Consider the following 22,304-nt stretch of genomic DNA (forward strand, 5'->3'; position numbering starts at 1 on the left):
TGCCATGGTGATGTCATACTTGTGCACATGCGCAGGAATGACATAATTGCTGCCCGGTACTTCAAGCCATCAAATCCGAAAGGAAGACTGCCCCCTGCACTGACAGCATAATACTGGAGGTCTTTATTTGACAGGTCTGTCATAATGTACTAGCATGCTTCGGTTTGAATCCCAACCATGGCACCACCTGCATGGAGCTTGCATGTTCTCCTTGTGCCTGCGTGGGTTTCCTCGAGGTACTTCAGTTTCCTCCCACACTCCAAAGACATGCTGGTAGGTTAGTTGGATCCATTCTAAACTGGCTGTAGTATGTGTATGTATGAATGTAAGTTAGGGACCTTAGATTGTATACTCCTTGAGGGTTAGAGACTGATGTGAATGTACAACAGATATATAGCGCCATCAATTTACACAGAGCTTTACATAAGTACATATAATAAATAGATATACTTCAAACTCACTGGGAGATTTAACCTTGTATTTGCATTACTGACTACTGCTGCCAAACACAAATACCTTGTGGACAGCCTTCCCAGAAGAGTTGAAACTGTAATAGCTGTAAAGGGTGGGCCAACTCAATACTGAACCCTACGGACTAAGACGCCAACAAAGTTCATGTAAAGGCAGGCAACCCAATACCTTGGGCAATATAGTGTATGTGGCCTCTTGGCACAAAAGCCAAAAGCATATAAGGTAAAAGGTGGAGTTCCATTTGAAAAAAATAATAAAAAAAGTCAGCAGCTACAAAAACTGTAGCTGCTGACTTTTAAAATACAGACACTTACCTGTCCCGGGGTCTAGTGGTGTCCTCACCACCACTGGTTGCACTGTCCGTCTTCTCTCCCTGGCACTGGCATCTTCAGTGTGGGCACCATGCTGTAACAGCTTGCGGCTTCACAGTCAGGTGCCCCATGCGCATGCATGAGAAACGCTGCGTTTTGTGACTGGCCCTGTAGTCTTCTGGGATCTGTCATGTGTCCCAGAAGACTACGGGGAGAGAGGACAACTTCTGCTTCCGATTGCCTAGGCAAATTCGGAAACCCGCTCCCCAAAGGTGCCAATCCTTACTGAGAAGTGGGAGATAAAGGCTTAAAGCGGAACTTCTCCTTTTGGGTGGAGCTCTGCTTTAAGGGGACGGAGTTACTCAAGTGTGTATAAACGGTGAAAGTGTACCGCAAACTCAGTAAACCGGGGAAAACCATTATGAGTGCTGAAACCTCTTCAATAGAGAACTCCAATTGAATGCACCTCCTTAGTATAGAACAAACTCCTAGGAAAATCCCTGAAGTAATAAAAACTATCACAGACAGAGCAAACCCGTTTAGGTCTGCAAAAGAAACCCCTCACAGCTACATTTTTTTTTTTTTGTTGATGGATCGCGCTCTTATTTTACATCATATGTAGACGAATGCACTCGCCATCCTCCTTCAGTGCATAGTACCGCCTCTCCTAACGAAGACTTTTGCCAACTTTAAACATGGCCACCTAAGTTCCTTCTACGTCTTTCCGGCCTGTCGACCTGCCTCCTGATTGGTCATTCTGCCCCCATGGTGCACGCATGGCACGTACCGGTGGGTGGGGCTGAGGGAGAGACAGCGTGCTCCTGTTACAAGTAGCTGGAACTTTGGCGGGGGCTCGTTTGGCTGCGTCAGCGCGGGTTGTGTGTTGTCCTGAGCGCGGGAAGCAGCACAGGTGACCGGCGAGCGGGGCTCTGCGCGGCTCCTGTCTGTTCGGAAGAGGCGGGAGAATAGCGAATAAAGAAAGTAAGAGAGGCCTGGCCCGGGTTGGGGGTGACTCGGTAGCGGGCAGCCTTTTCTTTCTTTTTTTCTTTTTCCCTGAGTGTGTTTGTTGGTGGCGGCTGTTTGCTCTGTCGTGTGGGCAGTGTGTCTTGGTGGTTGGAGATGGCTGCTGGCTGTGTGTATTTTCAGGACAAGGCTATTGTGCTGTGGGCATCCCTCACACCGGCGCCATTCATTGCTGTGCCCTGGCCGTATTCTCTGTTCAGTGTATTCTCTTAGCTCTAGCACCTCCCTGGCGGCCTAGTGCAGTAATGTGAGTGCTGGCCCTCTCCTGCAGTGCTGTGTATTGGTTTGTTCCTTTGTGAACTATACTGCCGAGCATAGCCCAAGCTCCATGTCTGAGGGGGCCCAGGGTGGTGAGCTGCCATTTGTTGCTGCTCCTATTATAGACCCTCAGACATAAGATTTTGTTCTTGTGCTGGCCTTGGTAGCTCCTTTTTTTTTCACTTGTGGCCTGATTGGAAAAAAAAAACAAAGATTCCTCCCGTCACCCAATTGCTGAAGATAATTCCCCACACAGTTGAAGAAATTGGGGAAATTCTCCCTTCTCTGCTATTTCAACAGCAAGACCCTCCCCGATAGAATACTCAGATCAGCGCTGCAGCTAGTGATCAAGCAATTTTATTTCCAAACGATAGATCAGCTCTGTCAAGCGGCAGTGACCACATGGTTTAACATTTGTCCAGTTCCTGCTGTGCCGGATGAGTTTTGATCCATCTTTGGATGAAATGAGATAGGGCTAACCTCTTAACAGTGTATTAATGCTGGCTTTGTCCCCACATGGGATGAGATTTTTTTCCCTTTGTGATGATTAAACAGGAGGAGAGGATGTTCACATCCCAAAAGTGAGGACTAGTCTGATAGTTGCCACCACAGTAGGTATGTTTTCATAGGGAAGGTGATTGCAAATATGTAAATTTTACATCACTTTGTGTCCTCAGGACATTGAATATCCCCCGATGGGCACAGAGACAGCGTGATGTGGGCAGTACAGTGGCTAAATGGTTAGCGCTTCTGTACTAGGGTCGTTGGTTCGAATCCCAGCCATGGCACCTGCTGCCTGGAGTTTGCATGTTCTCCCTGTGTCTGCTTGGGTTTCCTCCAGGTACTCCGGTTTCCTCCCACAGTCCAAAGACCTGCTGGTAGGTTAACTGGATCCTGTCTAAATTGGCCCTAGTATGTGTATGTATGAATGTAAGTTAGGGACTTTAGATTGTACGCCCCTTGAGGGTTAGGGACTGATGTGAACATACAATATAATGTAAAGTGCTGCGTAAATTGACGGCGCTTTATAAGTACCTGAAATAAATAAGGACCTGTGTTGATATCAGTTTGAGATGCTTCTCAGATCATTCAGAGTTCACTGACAGGAGTGTTTTACCAGCAGCTGACCTGCTTGAAGGTTTTGCATTCCTATAAACTTTAAAAAAAAACAAAAAACGTAAAAACAAAAGCCCATCAGGTTCTACCCCACCTCCCTTCTTCCAAATGAGAAAATACATTTCGGCTAGTTTAATGGGAAGAAGTGCAGGATTCATTATGTCGAGAATCTCTTTACCAGGTTGGGCTAGTCCCACAAAAAAAAAAAAAATTTAGACCCAGTTCTGGAAGCACAACCAGCTAGGGCACGCTCATCTTATTTCTACCACTACCGTTTCACCTCTTCTCTTGCTTTCTTTCCCTTTCTGATCTTATTCAGTGATTATTGTGCACTCGTGAGGCTTAAGCTCAGCTATGTAGTCCCCTATCAGTCAAATTTCCTGATCTATATATTGTACTGGTTTATTTCTGGATTCTCCAATTACAGCATCATCAAGAATCTGGATTATGCCCCATTTGGCTGTACCAAATGAATATAACAATATGAACCGGTTCATGCTGATGCAATATGGGAAATGCACAGGAATCGCTGCTTTACCCACATCGCATCACATAGCAATTGTACTGTATTATTGCAATCTGCTGTAGGTCTGATTGCAAAAAAAAACAAAACGGTGCTCTACATACTGCAGCCCAAGGGCCAGATGTGGCCCTTTGCTTGCCTTTATCTGGCCCTTGGGGCACACTTCCTCCCACTGACACCAACTTTAGGGCATAATTCCTGTCACCTATAGCAACAGTTGGGCACTCCTCCTCCCGCTGACGCCAATGTTTGGGGCACTCCTCCTCCCGCTGATGCCAATGTTTGGGGCTCCTCATTCCACTGATACTGACAATGGGGCTATATTCCTCCCACTAATACCAATGATGGGGCTTTGTTTGCTACCATTGACGCCAGGGCATTTTCTATTCCCACTGGCCACAGACTGAAGGACAGTAAACTGGCCCTTTGGAAAGTTGGAGACCCCTGCCCCAAAAGCAGAATGCAGTGCATTTGCCTGAATCAGATCGCATGGGTATATGACAGTGTAAAGTGGGGTAAAGGGGCTTCAGTGTCCTGTTTTATGTATTGATCTTGTTCCAGGCCTCTGTTCTATTAGAATGATTGTAATTCTATGTGCTTTCCTAAAACAAATTGAAAAAAAAGATGGATTTCCCTGTTCAAGAGTGATTATGTTGACAGTTTGTTTTATTAATCCTGCAAAATTACATTAACACAGCCTCCTTTTTTTTGAGAATTTTTTTCTTGAACATGTGTATTTAAGGTAATGCTTTGTTTGATCAGATGTGGATGGCTGCAATTTTTAAAATACATAGGTGATACTTGCAGTGCCTTGAAAAAGTATTCATACTCCTTGACATTTTCCACATTTTATGTTACAACCAAAAACATAAATGTATTTTATTGGGATTTTGTGATGTGCGAACACAAAGTAGCACATAATTGTGACGTGGAAGGAAAATGATAAATGGTTCAACATTTTTGACATATCTGAAAAGTGTGGCGTATATTTGTATTCAGCTCCCGAGTCAATACTTTGTAGAACCACCTTTCCCTGCAATTGCAGCTGCAAGGCTTTTTGGGTTTGTCTCTACCAGCTTTGCACATCTAGAGCAGTCTTTCTCAACCAGGGTGCCTAGGCACCCCAGTGCGCCTTCAGGCTTCTTCAGGGATGCCCTTTGCAAAATGCCCAAAAATTGTGTACAAGCCAGCAAGTGGATCAATCCTGCTTTTTAGTACACAAAGCCACAGGTTTTCATTGTGCACATTTTATGACTTTCTAGCTGTCAGCATCCTAACAACCAATGACCTCATTAGTTGATAACAAGGATGTCGGGTGCATGCACATCATCCTTATTTGCCCCCCTCTGTCAGCACTGTAGTCACATTAGCAGAGTGAGGGAGAGAAACACACACTGGAATACTAGTCGGTACCAGTGTGCAAAGGTGTATTTTCTTTGCAAGGATACATTGCCTCTAATGTTGGGCTACTGGATGTGTGTAGAATAGTTTTTTACATTTTTAAAATGGGGTGCCTTGAGATTATCCATAATTTTAAAGCTTTGACTGAAAAAGGTTGAGAAACACTGATCTCTAGCGTCTGAATTTTTTTGCCCATTCTTCTTTACAAAATAGCTCAATCTTTGACAGATTGGATGGAGAGCATCTATGAACAGCAGTTTTCAAGTCTTACCACAGATTCTCAATTGGTTTTAGGTCTTTACTTTGACTGGGCCATTCTAACATGAATATGCTTTGATCTAAACCGTTCCATTGTAGCTCTGGCTGTATGTTGAGGGTCATTGCTCCAGTCTCAAATCTTTTTTTCAGACTCTAACAAGTTTGTTTATAAGATTGCCCTGTATTTGGCTCCATCCATCTTCTGATCAACTCTGATAAACTCCTGTCCCTGCTGAAGAAATGCATCCTTACAACCTGATGCTGCCACCACCATGTTTCATGGTGGGGATGGTGTGTTCAGGGTGATGTGCAGTGTTAGGTTTCCACCACACATAGCATTTGCTTTTAGGCCAAAAAGTTAAATTTTGGTCTCATCTGACCAGATCACCTTCTTCCACATGTTTGCTGTGTCCCCCACGGCTTCTCACAAACTGCAAACGGTACTTCTTATGGCTTTCTTTCAGCAAAGGCTTTTTTCTTACCACTCTTTGTGGAGTGCATGACTAATAGTTGTCCTGTGGACAGATTCTTCGATCTGAGCTGTGGATCTCTGCAGCTGCTCCAGAGTTACCATCAGCTTCTTGGCTGCTTCTCTGATTAATGCTCTCCTTGCCCGGCCTGTCAGTTTAGGTGGACGGCCATGTCTTGTTCTATTTGCAGTTGTGCCATACTCTTTCCATTTTTGGATGTTTGGATTGGACAGTGCTCCATGAGATGTTCAACGCTTGGGATTTTTTTTTGTAATCTAACCCTGCTTTAAACATCTCCACAGCTTTATCCCTGATCTGTCTGGTGTGTTCTTTGGACTTCATGACTGTTCACTAATGTTCTATATAAAAAACCTCCTGAGGGCTTCACAGAACAGCTGTATTTATACTGAGATTAAATTGCGCACAGGTGGACTCTATTTACTAATTAGGTGACTTCTGAAGGCAATTGGTTCCACTAGAGTTTAGTTAGGGGTGTCAGAGTAAAGGGGGCTAAATACAAATGCACGCCACAGTTTTCAGATATTTGTAAAACATTTTGAAAACCATTTATCATTTTCCTTCCACTTCACAATTATTTAAAAAGAGGCATAATGGGTATTTTGCGGATCTAATTTTCTCACGAGGTTTTGAAAAAACTAAAAAATAAATTATATATATATATATATATATATATATATATATATATATATATATATATATATATATATATATATATATAATTTGTGTGTTCAAAGTAATTTCCTAGCAAAAAATACTGGTTTTTTTTTTTTTTGTTTTTTTTTCTTCATGTGAACAAAAAGTGTCATAAAAGGCTTGGTCTCCAGGTGGTTAGAGGAGTGAATGATGTGTGGCATAAACTTCTAATGCTGGGCCCACCCCCAAAATGACCCCTTTTTGGAAAGTAGACACCGCAAACTATTTTCTGAGAGGCATGTTGAGTCAATAGAATAATTTTTTTTTACCACAAGTTTTTAGAAAATGAAGAAAGAAAACAAAAACACACACGAGACACTCTAGTGAATAAAATGGTGGGTGTTGCAACTTTTTATGGCACATAGTACTTGCGGATGGGTGAGTGTGCTTGTGTTTTTTTGTTTTGTTTACACTGTCCCTTTTCATTTTGTTTATTTTTTTGGATCACTTTTAATGCTATCACAGGGAATGCAAATATCCCCTATAACTTCAATGGGCATTGTCATTCTTTTTTGAGAAATCTGGGGTCTATCAGACTCTAGCTGTCTCCTCTGCCCTTACATTATCTAATCTCGCCAAGATCGGTGTGATGAGATGCTTTCCCAATTTACAAATGGCGCTGTTTTTATCCTGCAAAACTAAAGTGATGAAATAATCATAAAAATATGTGCAGCGCTATTATAACAATTGTGCAAAAGGTGCTTGTTAAATAATATACCGTATTTTCCGGCGTATAAGACGACTTTTTAACCCATAAAAATCTTCTGAAAAGTCGGGGGTCATCTTATACGCCGGTATACGGCGAGCTGGTGTCAGGGCAGCACTTTTTCGGGGGGCGGCGCGGCTCTAGGAAAGGCAGCTAATCACCGGCGAGGAGGCGGAGCCGTGCGGCCCCGCAAAAATCGAGTGAGGGAGCGGCCGGTAAGTGTGCACCATGCTGGAACACTATTGGCCCTATTCCTCCCCCCCCCCCTTCCCACCTGACACCAACGATGGGGCACTATTCTCCCCCCCCCCCCCCCCCCCCACCTGACACCAACGATGGGGCACTATTCTCCCCCCCCCGACACCAATGATGGAACACTATTCCTTCCCCCACTGATGCCAATGATGGAACACTATTCCTTCCCCCACTGACGCCAACGATGGGGGCACGATTCTTCCCACTGACGCCAACGATGGGGGCACGATTCTTCCCACTGACGCCAACGATGGGGGCACGATTCTTCCCACTGACGCCAACGATGGGGGCACGATTCTTCCCACTGACGCCAACGATGGGGGCACGATTCTTCCCACTGACGCCAACGATGGGGGCACGATTCTTCCCACTGACGCCAACGATGGGGGCACGATTCTTCCCACTGACGCCAACGATGGGGGCACGATTCTTCCCACTGACGCCAACGATGGGGGCACGATTCTTCCCACTGACGCCAACGATGGGGGCACGATTCTTCCCACTGACGCCAACGATGGGGGCACGATTCTTCCCACTGACGCCAACGATGGGGGCACGATTCTTCCCACTGACGCCAACGATGGGGGCACGATTCTTCCCACTGACGCCAACGATGGGGGCACGATTCTTCCCACTGACGCCAACGATGGGGGCACGATTCTTCCCACTGACGCCAACGATGGGGCACCATCATTGGTATCAGTGGGAGGAATAGTGTCCCATCATTGTAATACCATACTGAAATACCATACCATATTGAAATCAAATCTGATGTTTTTTAATTTTTATTTGGTGTGCGTTGGAAGAGGGGTAGTCTTATACGGCGAGTATAGCCCAAACCCTATATTTTAACAGGAAAAGTAGGGGGTCGTCTTATACGCCGGAAAATACGGTATTCCAACTCATACAAATATTCTAAAATGCAAATCACGCAGACAATATCTCATAATTACGCCATAGATACAATAAATAAAATATAAAGTGCAAAAAACGTATAAGACCACTTATTTATGTCAGGTACTTATATAGCGCAGTCAATTTACGCAGCGCTTTACATATATATTGTACATTCACATCAGTCCCTAACCCTCAAGGGGCGTACAATCTAAGGTCCCTAACATTCATATACAAGGGCCAATTTAGACAGGATCCAATTAACCCACCAGCATGTCTTTGAAGTGTGGGAGGAAACCGAAGTACCCGGAGGAAACCCACGCAGGCACAGGGAAAACATGCAAACTCCAGGCAGGAGGTGCCGTGGCTGGGATTCGAACCAACGACCCTAGTACTGCCAGGCGGAAGTGCTAACCATTTAGCCACTGTGCTGCCCCATATGAGTGGTTATAGTGGTAAATATGTGAATGTCCAAAGAATGAACTTGAGGATCATAGCAGATCTCGGCAAAGGTGTTCAACTCTCTAGATCAGGAGTGACAGATGGTGAGACTATTAGGTGAATAGAGCACTCGCCAGATGTGTGCTATAAACGCGCATTTGAGATCACTTTAGTCTCATCAGGTCAGCCAGATCATCCACTCCAAGCTATGGTCAGGTTCCTGTTCCCTTCAAGGTCCCTCGATTGGTATCACTGCATCAGGTCACCTCTAAAAATTATTTCCAGATTAGGTGCGTACAACAAAGGTAAAAAACGACTGACCATGTATTCAGGATGGCCGCCAGCGGCAGTGTGACGTCAAGAAGCCGTAGCCCCTCCTGACGTGTTTCGTGCAAAGCACATAGTCATAGGGTGCTTTGCCAGAGTGTTGTCATTGAAATGCATAAACCACGTTATACTCTCATATGTATGCCTGGCCATGGCAGGAGAGAACACGGGCATATGATGGATCGGGTCAAACCAATACAACCACAATCCTTTTTTTTTTTTTTTTTTTTTTTTTTTTTTTTTTGGTGTGCCCATGTTGAGGGTTAAGCCAAAAAAAACTTTACATTTGGAAACCATAATGGGTTTCCATGTGAATATACTTGCAAGGTTTGAATTTGGGTTCATGATTATAAACTGTTGTGCATTTAAATTAATTTGATCCACAATCAATGCATACAGATCTTCTGTGAAAACAGCTCCGTAAAATCAAGGGGAGTATTTAAATTGGCATTTTCCACCTGAATTTCGGGTTGGGCAGTGAATGGGGGAAAGTACAGGTGCTGCAGAATTTGTGGGCTACCAATCAGGATTTGCAAGCACATCCGGAAGGATATTAGGAGCTGTATGGCCTGTCTGTGAATTCTTGGTGGCCTCGGGACACTACTTGTGCTAGCCGCCTTACCAGCTTGCACTTATGGGACTCGCCACATCACCAAGTGATACTGCAGTATGATATGTGTGTGTATATGATTTTGCGCACCCGTGCTGCCCTGTAGCAGTGTTTCTACTATAAGGCGGATGGTAAGTGGTTAACACCTCCCTGCCCGGCCTATAGCAGATTGATGGCCAGGCAGAACACTCCTTGTGACTGGGCGTCATGTGACATCCTATCAAAAGGAGCTGCTCGCAGGGCCACGCAGTGGCGTGATCTGTCATCGGCTGAGTGCACGGGACCCAGCCGATGACATCACTACGACGACCCGTTGACCATGTCATGTGACTACTGTGACCAATCACAGAACACATCAATTGTATACATTTGTGGTGTTAACTGTGATTGGTCAAAGCAGTCACATGGCACAGACGGGGCACATCACAGCCCATCTGTATCATGTGATGAGCTTTGCCCAATCACCTTTAATCACTACAAATGACTGAATCAGTTTCATTCATTAACAATGATTGCAAATATCAATGAAATACATTGGTGTTAGCAATCGTGATGTGTTTAATATGTAAAGTAAAAGACAATTTATTCTAGAATATCTATAGGCAATGGTAAATATAAATAACCTGTTTACATGGTTAAGGAACAGAATATCTAATCCACTCTGAGATTAACACAGATATATACAGTGGATATAAAAAGGCTACCCTGTTAAATGTCAGGTTTCTGTGATGTAAAAAAAAAAATGAGGCAAAGTTAAATAATTTCAGAACTTTTTCCACCTTTTAATGTGACCTATAAACTGTACAACTCAGTTGAACAACAAACTGAAATCTTTTAGGTGGAGACTAAAAATAAAAAACTAAAATAATATGGTTGCATAAGTGCACAACTTGACACAAACTTAACTAACTGAAGCCTGTAGGTTTTGTGCCAATATTGACTGGTATTTGGTAGTGGTGCACTGAAATGAACATTCTGGTGCTGAAAATTCAAAATGCACTTGGCCGAAAACCGAAATGCGCAGTTTTTAAAAATGAAGATTTTAAAAAACTGTGTGTGTGTGTGTGTGTGTGGTTTTTTTTTTTTTTTTACTTGTCATACTTGCCTTCTCTGTGCAATTTGTTTTGCACAGAGCAGCCATTTCTCTCTTCTGTGGTCCCCCACCAGCACTCCTGGCTCTTATTACCTTGAGTGTCCATATATACCTCCTGTATACCTGCAAAGTATAGTATAGAGTGCCCCTATAGCAAGGGAAAAAATAGACTTCTGCCTTTTAGAATCACTCACTTCCTTTTGCTGCCCAGGTCTTCATGTGCCACAAGACATTGCTCCTATCACATTCACAAGTGCTCAGGCACTTGCTGACATGTATTGACAGTATACTGAGCTATATGTGTGCTGCATTGTGTATACGGACATGTATGGAAGGTGTACTGAGCTCTGTGTGCTGCACTGTATTTTCTGATATGTAAACAAATGCATTCTGTATGCAGGCCAACTAATTGACCAACTAACAGATTCTGAAAATAGTTGACAGCTATTTTCATTGATAATCAGTAGTTCTGTCCTTTCCCTGCGCTATTCAAAGCAAAGCACCAGAAACATGCTGATATCGTCTCTGGCTGACCTTCCTTTTTCATTAACCACTTAAATGCTGGCCATTTTCCCCTTTCCTGCCCAGGCCAATTTTCAGTTTTCAGTACTAGCACACTTGAGTGACAATTACTCAGTCATGCAACACTGTACCCAAATGAAATTTTTATCATTTTTTTTATTTTTTTATTTACAAATAGAGATTTCTTTTGGTGGTATTTAATGGCCCTGTTTTTCTTATTCTTTGCTAAATAAATGAAAAAAGACTGAACATTTTGTGGGGAAAAAGCAATTTTTTTTTCGTTTGGTTAGTTTTTTTGTGTGCAAAACTTTTTCTTCATAAATTTAGGTCAAAATGTATTTTGCTACATTTCTTTGGTGAAAATAACCCAAATCACTGTTTTAAACCTGGTATCACGTAGTGTAAACTAAATATTAAAGTTGCAAGTGAGAGAATTACAAAGTTGTCAATGGTCTCCCAACATGAAGTTGGGGCCTCATTTAGACCGGAGGAGGTTGGATTTTTAACACCCCTACTCACCCCCTTGAGCTGCGATGCTTTTGTATCCATGGCAGAACTACCTGACTTATTCAAGCGAACAGGGAAGCAATGCACGTAGCTCTGGAGCGAGCACTTAGCAGTACCACAGGGGCATTGCTTGAGGGAAAGGAGCCAGGAGAGTTGGCAGTGACCAGATAAAGGGGCTGGGGCTGCTCTGTGTAAAATCGCTGCACAGAGCAGGTAAATATAGACATGTATGGTTCTAAAAAAAAAAAAACGAAGCTTTAGTGTCATGTTTATCTCTTCCCACCTGTAATCAGTAGAATTTTACACTCCTTCACTATGCCCCATGATGATGGTATGTTACTTTTCGTCCTCCCTTTAAAGTGATTCTAAAGGCAGAAAGCATTCCCCTTTATCCACACTTGGGACGAAACCTTGGCTGCATATGTGTGGTGGCTGTGCATTAACCACTTCCATACCGGGCACTTTTACCCCCTTCCTGCCCAGGCCAATTTTCAGGTTTCAGCGCTCACACTTTGAATGACAATTGTGCGGTCATACAACATTGTACCCTAACTAAAATGTTATCATTTTCTTCACATAACTAAAGATTTCTTTTGGTGGTATTTAATCACCGCTGGGGTTTTTATTTTTTGCTAAATTAACAAAAAAAAAAACATTTTGAAGAAAAACTTTTTCTTTCTGTCATAAAAGTTTGCAAATCATAAATTTAGGCCAAAATGTATTCTGCTACATGTCTTTGGTGAAAATAACCCAAATTAGTATTTTAGTCTGTAGGAAAGTTATAGAGTTCACAAACTATGAAATATATATGAATATTGATCAATCCTGAAGTACTGACGGCTAATCTAATTTGTTGAGGTCCAAGAATGTCAGAACAGTACAAATATCCCCTAAATGATCCCTTTTTGCAAAGTAGACAGTCCGACGTATTTCATAACAGGCATGGCGAGTTTTTTGAAGTTGTAATTTTTTTGTCAAATGAAGAAATTAAAAAAAAAATGATTTTTCACATTTTTTTTTGTTTACTTACTGTCACCAGTGCAGTAGCTGTGATTTGGCCACATCTAATCACATGACACAGTTGGGCTGTGATTGGCCCAGCTTGTGCATGTGATCGCTGTGACCCTTCACAGCTAGCCACACTTGTATACAATGGATCACATGAAAGGAAGCCATCCATTGTATACAACTGTCATGTGACCTGCTGTAATTGGTCACAGCAGGTCACATGGTACTGGCAAGGGGGCCAGTACACAGATCTGTCATCGGCCATGTCTAATGTACATGGCCGGTGACAGATCACACCGCTGCGCAGCTCTGCGGGCACGCAAACTGCTTATGCCTGAAAGGACGCCATATGGCGTCCACCCGGAGGGACGAGGTGCTCGTCTGGCTGCCATCTGGCCATAGGCCGGGCGGGAAGTTGTTAAAGACCACTTTTCCTGCCACCACATACATGGGATATGTGATCTGTTTTTAACCACCTTCCGCCCGCCATATAGTACGACGGGCGCAAGGTCGTTCTCTCGTTCTGATAGGACGTCATATGACATCCTTCCATTCTCACCGCGCATGCGCAGCGATTGCCGGTGCGCTGTGTCCTTCGGACACAGCTGATCACGGGTCACGGAAAGAGCCGAAGATGTCAGCTCGGTCATGTGATCAGCTGTGTCCAATCACAGCTGATCACATGTAAACACGGAAATGCTGGTTATCGGCATTTCTCTCCTCTCGAGCTGTCACGCTAACCGCTCGAGAGGAGAGGAGAGCCGGTAATCGGCTTTCCGCGGAGGGGACATGTACACTGATCATCAGGGCACTGATGATCAGTGTGGCCCCAGAAGTGCCACCTGTCAGTGTCCGTCAGTGCCCATCAGTGCAACCTACCAGTGCCTCCCCATCAGTGCTGCCTATCAGTGCCCATCACTGTAGCCTCATTAGCGCACATCAGTGAAGGAGAAAAATCACTTCTTTACAAAATTGTATAACAAACGTTTTTTTTTTTTTTCAAAATTTTCAGTGGTTTTTGGTTTAAGAAAAAAATAAAAATCCCAGAGGTGATTAAATACCACCAAAATAAAGCTCTATCTGTCTCAAAAAATGCTAAAAATGCCATATGGGTACAGTGTTACATGACCGTGCAATTGTCATTCAAAGTGTGACAGCGCTGTAAGCTGGAAATTGGCCTAGGCAGGAAGGGGGGGTATAAGTGCCCTGTAGGCAAGTGGTTAAAAAGATTTTTGAGATCTAATTTACCTGCAGGTGTATCTCAGATGTGTGTACTATATTTGGAACAAATGCTTATGCTGCAGTTTTTAAACACAATATGCAATATTTAGAAGTAGTACTTAATGTACAGTATCATATTCAGCATTGGTTTTAATTTCAGTTTTGCTGTGCTCCTAATACTTTTTCCAAGCATGTTTCATCAAATGAATGAAGCTTGATCATCCTAAACTAAAAATTTTGTAAACCATCTTCTTTTGTCAGTGTTTGAAGATACTGTGGAGGAACGGGTCATCAATGAGGAGTATAAAATATGGAAAAAAAACACTCCTTTCCTTTATGACCTGGTGATGACACATGCCCTAGAGTGGCCTAGTCTTACTGTGCAGTGGCTTCCAGATGTTACAAGGTAACGCTCATATTGCATTATGCGATGTACATCTTTCTTGTTTTACATGTTTCTGTGCAAATTATTTTTAAAGGGTAACTCCACTTTCTTTTGAAAAAATAAAATGGGAAAATATAACATACAATTGTGATGCTAGTCATGTTGTAATTAAATTAAACAAGCATAAAGGGGGTTGGAGGAAGAGAGCACAGTCAAGTATCTACCTCCACTTTTCGGTTGATTTTCTGGTACCACATCCTTTACAAACAAGTGTTACACCTCACAAAAACCCTAGAAAGGCCTACATAGGATTTTACAGGTACCGCAACATTTAGAGTAAATGTTTTTCTTTAACTGCAGTGCTGTAATTTTCTGTAAAATTCAATGCAAAATTGCTACCTGGAGGTGTTCTATACACAGATGGAACGCCCTCCATAAATGTAATTTCCTGCTTGTGTAAATTGACTTACTGAATTTCCCAAAAGTCTGCACTAAGATACAAGTCACATTTTGGGCATCCTCTGAAACGAATACTCCCAAAGGGAAATTATGTCTAAAGGAATGCACACCTTTTAACTTTCCCTGTGAGAGCCTTGCAGGTGCAGCAACTGATAAATAAATTCACTCCCATTCAAAAATACTTTGCACATGGATGCAACGGCTATTTCTTCAGAATAACAAAAGGTAGGAATCTGAAACCTAGTTTAAAAGCCTTGCAATGCACATAGATCACCCAGAGGGGAATTTTTTTTTTTTCTCAAAAGAAAAAAAAAAAGGGTGAGTTACTTTTTAAACTGTCATTACTAGCTTTCCTAAGGTGGACTTGGCTCTACTTTTCTTGTAGGTTTTATTTGTATATTTGTCTTTATCCTGTAGACCAGAAGGAAAAGATTATGCTCTGCATTGGTTGGTACTTGGCACTCACACATCAGATGAACAGAACCACTTAGTAGTAGCGCGAGTTCAGATACCCAATGATGACGCACAGTTTGATGCATCTCACTATGACAGTGAGAAAGGAGGTAGGCTTTAATATTTGTTATAGTACTATATTCTGTGATTTTTTTTTTTTTTTTTTTTTTTTTTTTTTTTTGCTTAAAAATCCATGTTTTCATATCTGTGAAACAGGCCCGCCCACTATTGATTCAGATACAAGGGAATCTTTTGATGACCTCTTTCCATCACAGAAATGTTGGACGCTATCTCAGCAACCCTCTCAGGCAAAAGTCCAGGCGCCGATGGATTTACCCCTGAGTCCTATAAGACCTTCAAAGATGTTTTCTCCCTTTTTATGTTGCCTGTTTTCAATTCCTTCTATGCTGGGTCCTCTTTCCTACCACAAACTTTGGAAGCTCACGTTTGGATTCTTCCTAAGCCGGATAAAGACTTGAGACTCTGCTCCAGCTATCGACCCATTTCTCTGATTGGTGTGGATATTAAGATCTATGCCAAAATGATCGCCACCTACATACAGCTTTTACTCCCTTATCTAATCCATGCGGACCAAGTAAGGTTTGTACAGGGACACCTTGAAAACTCTCTTGGTCATGAACCATGCTCCATATGTTGGACTCCCTGTCTGCCTCTTATCTATTGCTGCTGAGAAGGCATTTGATAAGATGGGGTAGCCATTGGCGTAAGCGCCATCTCAAATAGGGTTGGGTCCTGGCATACCTCTCCTACTGCTAGAATTCTCCTGAATGGCTCTTTAACGCCGAGCTTCTCTATAACCAGTGGCACCCAGCAGGGTTGTCCATTATCCCTTCTTTTGTATGTCCTGGTAATGGAACACTTTGCGGTAGCACTTCGTAGTGACCCTAATATTACTGGCATCCCCGTTGGCTCGAATGAGGTGAAATTGGCTCTTTTCGAGGATGACCTACTGCTTTGTTTCTAACCCACATATATATCTGCCTTCTATTTTATTAGAACTCCAACGGTACAGTGAATTCAGTAATTTTAAGGTCAATCTTACAAAATCTGAGAGTCTGAACGTTTCTCTGTCCCCTCTTAAAGTGGAGTATCACTCAACCTATCAAATAAAAGTCAGCAGCTACAAAAACTGTAGCTGCTGACTTTTTAAAAAACAGCCACTTGCCTGTCCCTTGGTCCCGTGGTGTGTCGTTTTTTTTTTTTTTCTCTTCTCTTTCTGGTGCAAGACTGGATGAGACAAGGCGATGGTTATCACTAGTGCACCCTGTCCCTCCCCCCTGGGCTGGGCTGGTCTCTGTTCTCAGGTATGGTAAAGGCCTTCCCTTTGGGCCCAGATTTACCTATACTGTATAGGCCATTTTATATGCAGCTGTGGGCTCTATACTTGATGTCGATTACTGCTGTCATCTAGCTCCAGGGTGTTTGTTTTTTTTTTTCTTTACTGTAGACATTGTTTCTTTTTATTCTTCTCCCATCCACCCTATTTCTGTATTTTTGTTTTGTATTTCATTATTGTCTATGTAGATGGATTTTACCTTTCTGTTAAATTTTATAAAACCTCAAACTCAGATTGATCATAAAAATCCATGTTTTCAAGAAATCATACTTTATTGCCATGGGTTTGACTTGTAAAATGTAGTAGTTGAAGTGTCCTAATACATTCATTTTCCTTGTTTAGAGTTTGGTGGCTTTGGCTCTGTTAGTGGCAAGATTGAAACTGAAATTAAAATTAACCACGAAGGTGAAGTGAATCGGGCCAGGTACATGCCTCAAAACCCTTGTATAATTGCAACCAAAACCCCCTCCTCTGATGTCTTGGTATTTGATTACACAAAGCATCCATCCAAACCTGGTGAGTAACAATTATCTCACATTTTACTGTTTGTATTACAAAAAAAAACCCTTTTTATAAAATCCTTGTTACATAAGGAAACCTGCTTTGAAGCCTTTCACCTTTTCACACCCTCTGCAATGAACCCAGTAGTTGACGTCACTCTGAAATGCTCTGCATGGGGAGGAGACCCATCAAACATAACGGCAATTAAAGTGCCCATAAAGTTGAAATTCATATAGATAGAAAACAAAACTCAAAATTAAAGTGATTGCGAACCCTTAGCTTGTAAAGCAATCCATTCAGTTTAAAATAGAATTGAAAGGCAAAACATGTACAACTTTTTTTTTTTTTTTTCCCTTTTTATAAAGTTATCACATTCCCTCTGTTCTCAGCTGCATAAGAGCTAGGAGAGGAGAAACAGCACACTGATATTCCCAGTAAAAGGCTGTGCTGAAGGGTGGGGAGTCAGGCTTGTGTCAGCAGAAGTCTGATCATTCTCGGCACAGCTATAGAATGGACAATGATCTCTCATGCCTAGTTTGGTCAGAGGAAACCATACAAAAAAAAAAGATACTTTTTCATACAAGTACATGGTACAGCAAGCACATATCAGGAATATGAAATTGTTAGGTTTATATATTCTTTTTAAACCACTTTTAAAATGCATCTGTTTAAAAACTAAAGCTTGACTATATTCACCAGTAGAATGTCTTGTTTTGAAATTGTTTTAAGAATGCTCACTTGATTTTCTAATTGTTGGGTCAAATCAACATTTGTTTTTCAAACTAATCTAACTGCATATAATTTTCGTTCAGGAGAATAAAATGGTGGAAGTTGCTATTTTTATGACACACGATATTTGCATAGCTGTTTATCAAACACTGATTTTCAGGAAAAAACACATTGTTTATTGCACACAATAGAATGCTAATTTTTTTGTAAAATATATAAGACATTACGTTGCATAAATAGTTCCTAAACGTGAAGATTGCAACAAATTATGGTACAAAAGAAAATTTTCATAGGTGACACTTTACAGATATACAGTAGTGTGTGTCTGTTAGAACCCTCAGTGTCTCCCCCACCTTCCAAAGCAGCTAAATCACAAATCATTCTTGATTTAGTTGTTTCCCTGACTGTAACAGTCGGCATGGAAGCTCAAACTGGAAGAGGTGAAATCCATCTCTTCAAATTAGCCAGAGGCGATCAGGGCACAGGTGTTCCTCAATCTTCTTTGTGTGAAGATGTGCTAGCTGTTTACTGTGGGTGGCGGGACCACCTTTTGTACCATGTGGTCAGTGATCACATGGTACAGACAGGGCCAATCACATCCCATCTGTACCATGTGATCAGCTGTGGCCAATCATAACTCGTAATGAATTGGGGTAATTTTGGTACAAGTGGTTGTTTATACCAGTGAAATTCAATCCATTGTGTGTGCGGGGGGAGAATCAGGGGCGTGCTCTCAGCACATGTTTTTTTTTAATAGAATGCAAATGTGCGGCTGCTTGGCGTCTAGGCCGGGATGCCGCATGTTTGCATTCGACCGGCTTGAAGAGGTTAACTATGGTAACAATGTTGCGCTGCGTATACAAATCAACTAGTGAATAAACAAATGTAGCATACAATAACCTGAACCCTTCCGTGAATGTTAACTTATTAGAAAAGTGCCATTCAAATAAAAGTCCAATTAAACATATTCTCCGTGAGTGTAAGTGCCATTACTCTTATATCCAGTGAATTTGTATCCACCACCACCAAACACATCCTCTTACCGAGAGTATAGACCCCAAATTACAGGTGGTCTATCAAGGCATGAAGCTGTGTAGGTCACAATCCCACCCATCCACCACAGGAATACTCCGATGTAGCGTTCTCCTTCTCCTAGCTTTATGCAAGCCAAAATCTACTTGCAGCGTTTCCTATAAAATTTGTGTGTAACAAATGCCACTGGTGCCGGCTCCAGAAGGCAGGGATGACTTGAGCATGGACTTCTTCCCGATGAACGTTTCGTCCCAATGGCTGTTTTTAAGGGGACTAGTCTAATGGACGTTTTCATCATTCATTAGGTCTAATCGTATGTTGGGGAGAAGGAGTCTATGCTAACATCACCCCCGCCAGCTGGATCTGTCAACAGCGGCGTTTGAAATATTTTATTGTGTAAAAGCCAAAATCTACTCGGCTTTTAATAAAATTCACCCATAACATTGTGGTACTTCACTATTGGCGATTTTTTTTTTTTTTTTTTTTTCCCCCCCCCCCCCCTCTTCATCTGCGCCCTTGCATAAGACTGGGAGAAGGAGACCGCTACATCAAACAATTCCTGTGGTTAATGAATGGGATTGTGACCTACCCAGCTTCATGCTTTAATAAACCACTTGTAATTTGGGGTCTATACTTTTGGTAAGAGGCTGTGTTTGGTGGTGGATACACAAATTCACTGGATATTCTAGATTAACAGCATTTACATTCACGGATAATGTTTTAATTGCACTTTTATTTGTCACTTTTCTAATAAGTTAATAACCTATTCATGGAAGGGTCCAGGTTGTATGTTATATTTGTTCACTAGTTGATTTGGTTTGTATACACAGCGCAACATATTGGATATTTATGTTTCAAGCACATATTTGCTTTGAGTGCGCCTGGGTATTAATCGCTTCTCGACCGCCCTATAGCAGAAATACTGCTACAGGGTGGCGTGTGTGTGTGTGTGTGTGTGTGTGTGTGTGTGTGTGTGTGTGTGTGTGTAAATATAGTGTGTATATTTTATGTTTTGTGTGTTTTTTTTTTTTTTTTTTTCCTCCATCTCCGGGCGGCCGTAAATCACCAGGTCCCGAATGGTGATTACTCGCTGCCGCCCAGTGATTGCCAAGCATCTCTGACGGGGCGGAGAACTGTTTGTAAACAGCTCATGCACACTGCTTTGGATGGCTGTGCTGTACAAAGCAGTGCGTTGACAGAGAAGCACACACTAACCCTTTGATCACCCCAGATGTTAACCCCTTCCTGCCCAGTGCCATTAGTACACTGTCAGTGCTTAGTGAATAGTCAATATCAAGCTTTTTGGAACATTTTTAATGCATTGGGACGCAAAAGGCAGAGGTTTCTTTTTATAATGAAAATCTTTTCGATTTTGTAGGCAGGAACAAATTATGGTGCTGCTTATGAAAGTCTTTCTGGAAGGGAATTACTGGTACAAGTACCTGCTGATTTTTTTCCTTTTTTGTTTTGTAGACCCCAGTGGAGAGTGCAACCCAGATCTTCGATTAAGAGGCCACCAAAAGGAGGGTTATGGACTCTCTTGGAACTCTAATCTGAGTGGACATTTACTCAGTGCATCTGATGACCATGTAAGTAATTTGTGATGCATTTAATGTTATCTGATGCAGCATAGGAGGAAAGTTGTCTTTTAGAGAGACGGATAAAAACAATCCTTGTATTTTCATCAGTAGCACTCAAGCTACTGCTGAATTGGTTCATCTGATGTGAGTATACCATTAGTCACTAACACTAACCATTTCTACATAGTATAAACCAGGGGTCCTCAAACTGCGGCCCGCCGAGGACATTTATCCGGCCCGCCGGGCAGGGGCGTATCTGCCGTAAGGCAACCTAGGCATTTGCCTAGGGCGGCACTTTTCAGGGGAATCGGCAGTGCGCCCCCCCCCCCCCCTTTTCCCATGGAAGGGACACTTCCATGGGAAAGATACAGGGGCAGGGCTGCCATGGCTGAGGGACTGGCTGCAGAGAGAGCGGAGTGGTGGGCGGATCCCCGGAGTGAGGGACGGGGCCCACTGTCAGTGTGCCGGTATCCAGGTGAAGGCCAGAAGGAGGAAGCAGAAGAGGACAAGGTCAGGGGGGCGGAGCCGACTTTAGTCTTGCCTACGGCAGCACAAAACCAAAATACACCACTGCCGCAGTCTCTGGTCATCTCATGTACTATGTCTGCAGTCTCTGGTCATCTCCTGTACTGTGTCCGCATTTGTTCATATTTATTTATTTTTTAAACTATAGTCCGGCCCTCCAACTGTCTGAGGGACAGTGAACTGGCCCCCTGTTTAAAAAGTTTGAGGACCCCTGGTATAAACATTTAATGGATAATTACTCCTACAAATTACCCAGCCTGGTTTTCAAAAGTTTGAGTCTTCTGGCTTTGTGTAGTGGAAGTAACCTTATTTCGCTACCTGGCCTCTGTGTGGGGATGTTTAGTGCTGTATCATCAGCAGTTCTTGCTACAGAATGAGGGTGCCTGCCCATGCACAAATGGCCACTGGGATAAAACTTAAACTTTATTAGGCCTTTATAAAAATATTAGTCTGCATGTGTGCTTGTTGGGGAAGGGGGGGGATTCTGTAAGGTCTCCAAAAATGGCAAAATCTTGAATCAGCTGGTGGTTTCTTTATTATAGCTGTCCATTAATAAAACTAAATCCCCAACTAATGCTTAATGTAGTGAGCTTTCCACAAATTTGGATTATAGACAGGGAATCGCAGGCACGGAATCTGTCTCTGACAAGGAGTTACAGAATGCAGATATGCTAAAGATAGTTATTAAGAGGTTGTTGAATAAATTATCGTGTCACCCAATATTTGGTCTCCATTCAGTAGCCAAAAGAGGCATACAAAAAAGAGGGATTTGTGAAAAGAGATTCACAGAAAAGCGGCTACATAGTGAACAGAACGTGACACTCAGAAAAATTTCCATGAGGATTTCCACATGAGGAAATTTTTCTGAGTGTCACGTTCTGTTCACTATGTAGCCGCTTTTCTGTGAATCTCTACAGAATGCAGATATACCTGATTCCTAATACTCAGGGATAAAACAAATTAATCCCAGTGTCCTGATGGGGAATGACTACAACAATCAAAAAGGGAAATGATTTTAACCCTCTTAACACTGATGCCTCCCGACCCATTAAGAGATTCCAGATGCCTGGGGCGGGCATTTGTCATTTGACTGACCACCGGTAACTGTGCTGGGGTCGCGCAGGCTGCCGTTCACAGCATTGTTTACATTTTGG

The 22,304-nt window shown here is 42.5% G+C and overlaps 1 protein-coding gene across 1 annotated transcript in view; it reads left to right on the plus strand.

The window, feature by feature from the left end:
- The first annotated feature begins 1,567 nt into the window (after positions 1-1,567).
- RBBP7 (RB binding protein 7, chromatin remodeling factor) overlaps positions 1,568-22,304 on the plus strand; it is a 37,614-nt gene continuing 16,877 nt past the window's right edge. Inside the window, exons 1-5 of the mRNA XM_089676570.1 lie at positions 1,568-1,763; positions 14,391-14,535; positions 15,391-15,536; positions 17,126-17,299; positions 20,519-20,634. Of these exons, the coding sequence (XP_089532696.1) occupies position 1,763; positions 14,391-14,535; positions 15,391-15,536; positions 17,126-17,299; positions 20,519-20,634 (582 nt within the window). The 5' untranslated portion in view covers positions 1,568-1,762. The remainder of the gene's footprint in view (positions 1,764-14,390; positions 14,536-15,390; positions 15,537-17,125; positions 17,300-20,518; positions 20,635-22,304) is intronic.

Source organism: Staurois parvus, unplaced genomic scaffold (genome assembly GCF_062004578.1).
Source record: "Staurois parvus isolate SC_StPar_1 unplaced genomic scaffold, SC_StPar_1.0 ptg000172l, whole genome shotgun sequence".
Lineage (NCBI taxonomy): Eukaryota > Metazoa > Chordata > Amphibia > Anura > Ranidae > Staurois > Staurois parvus.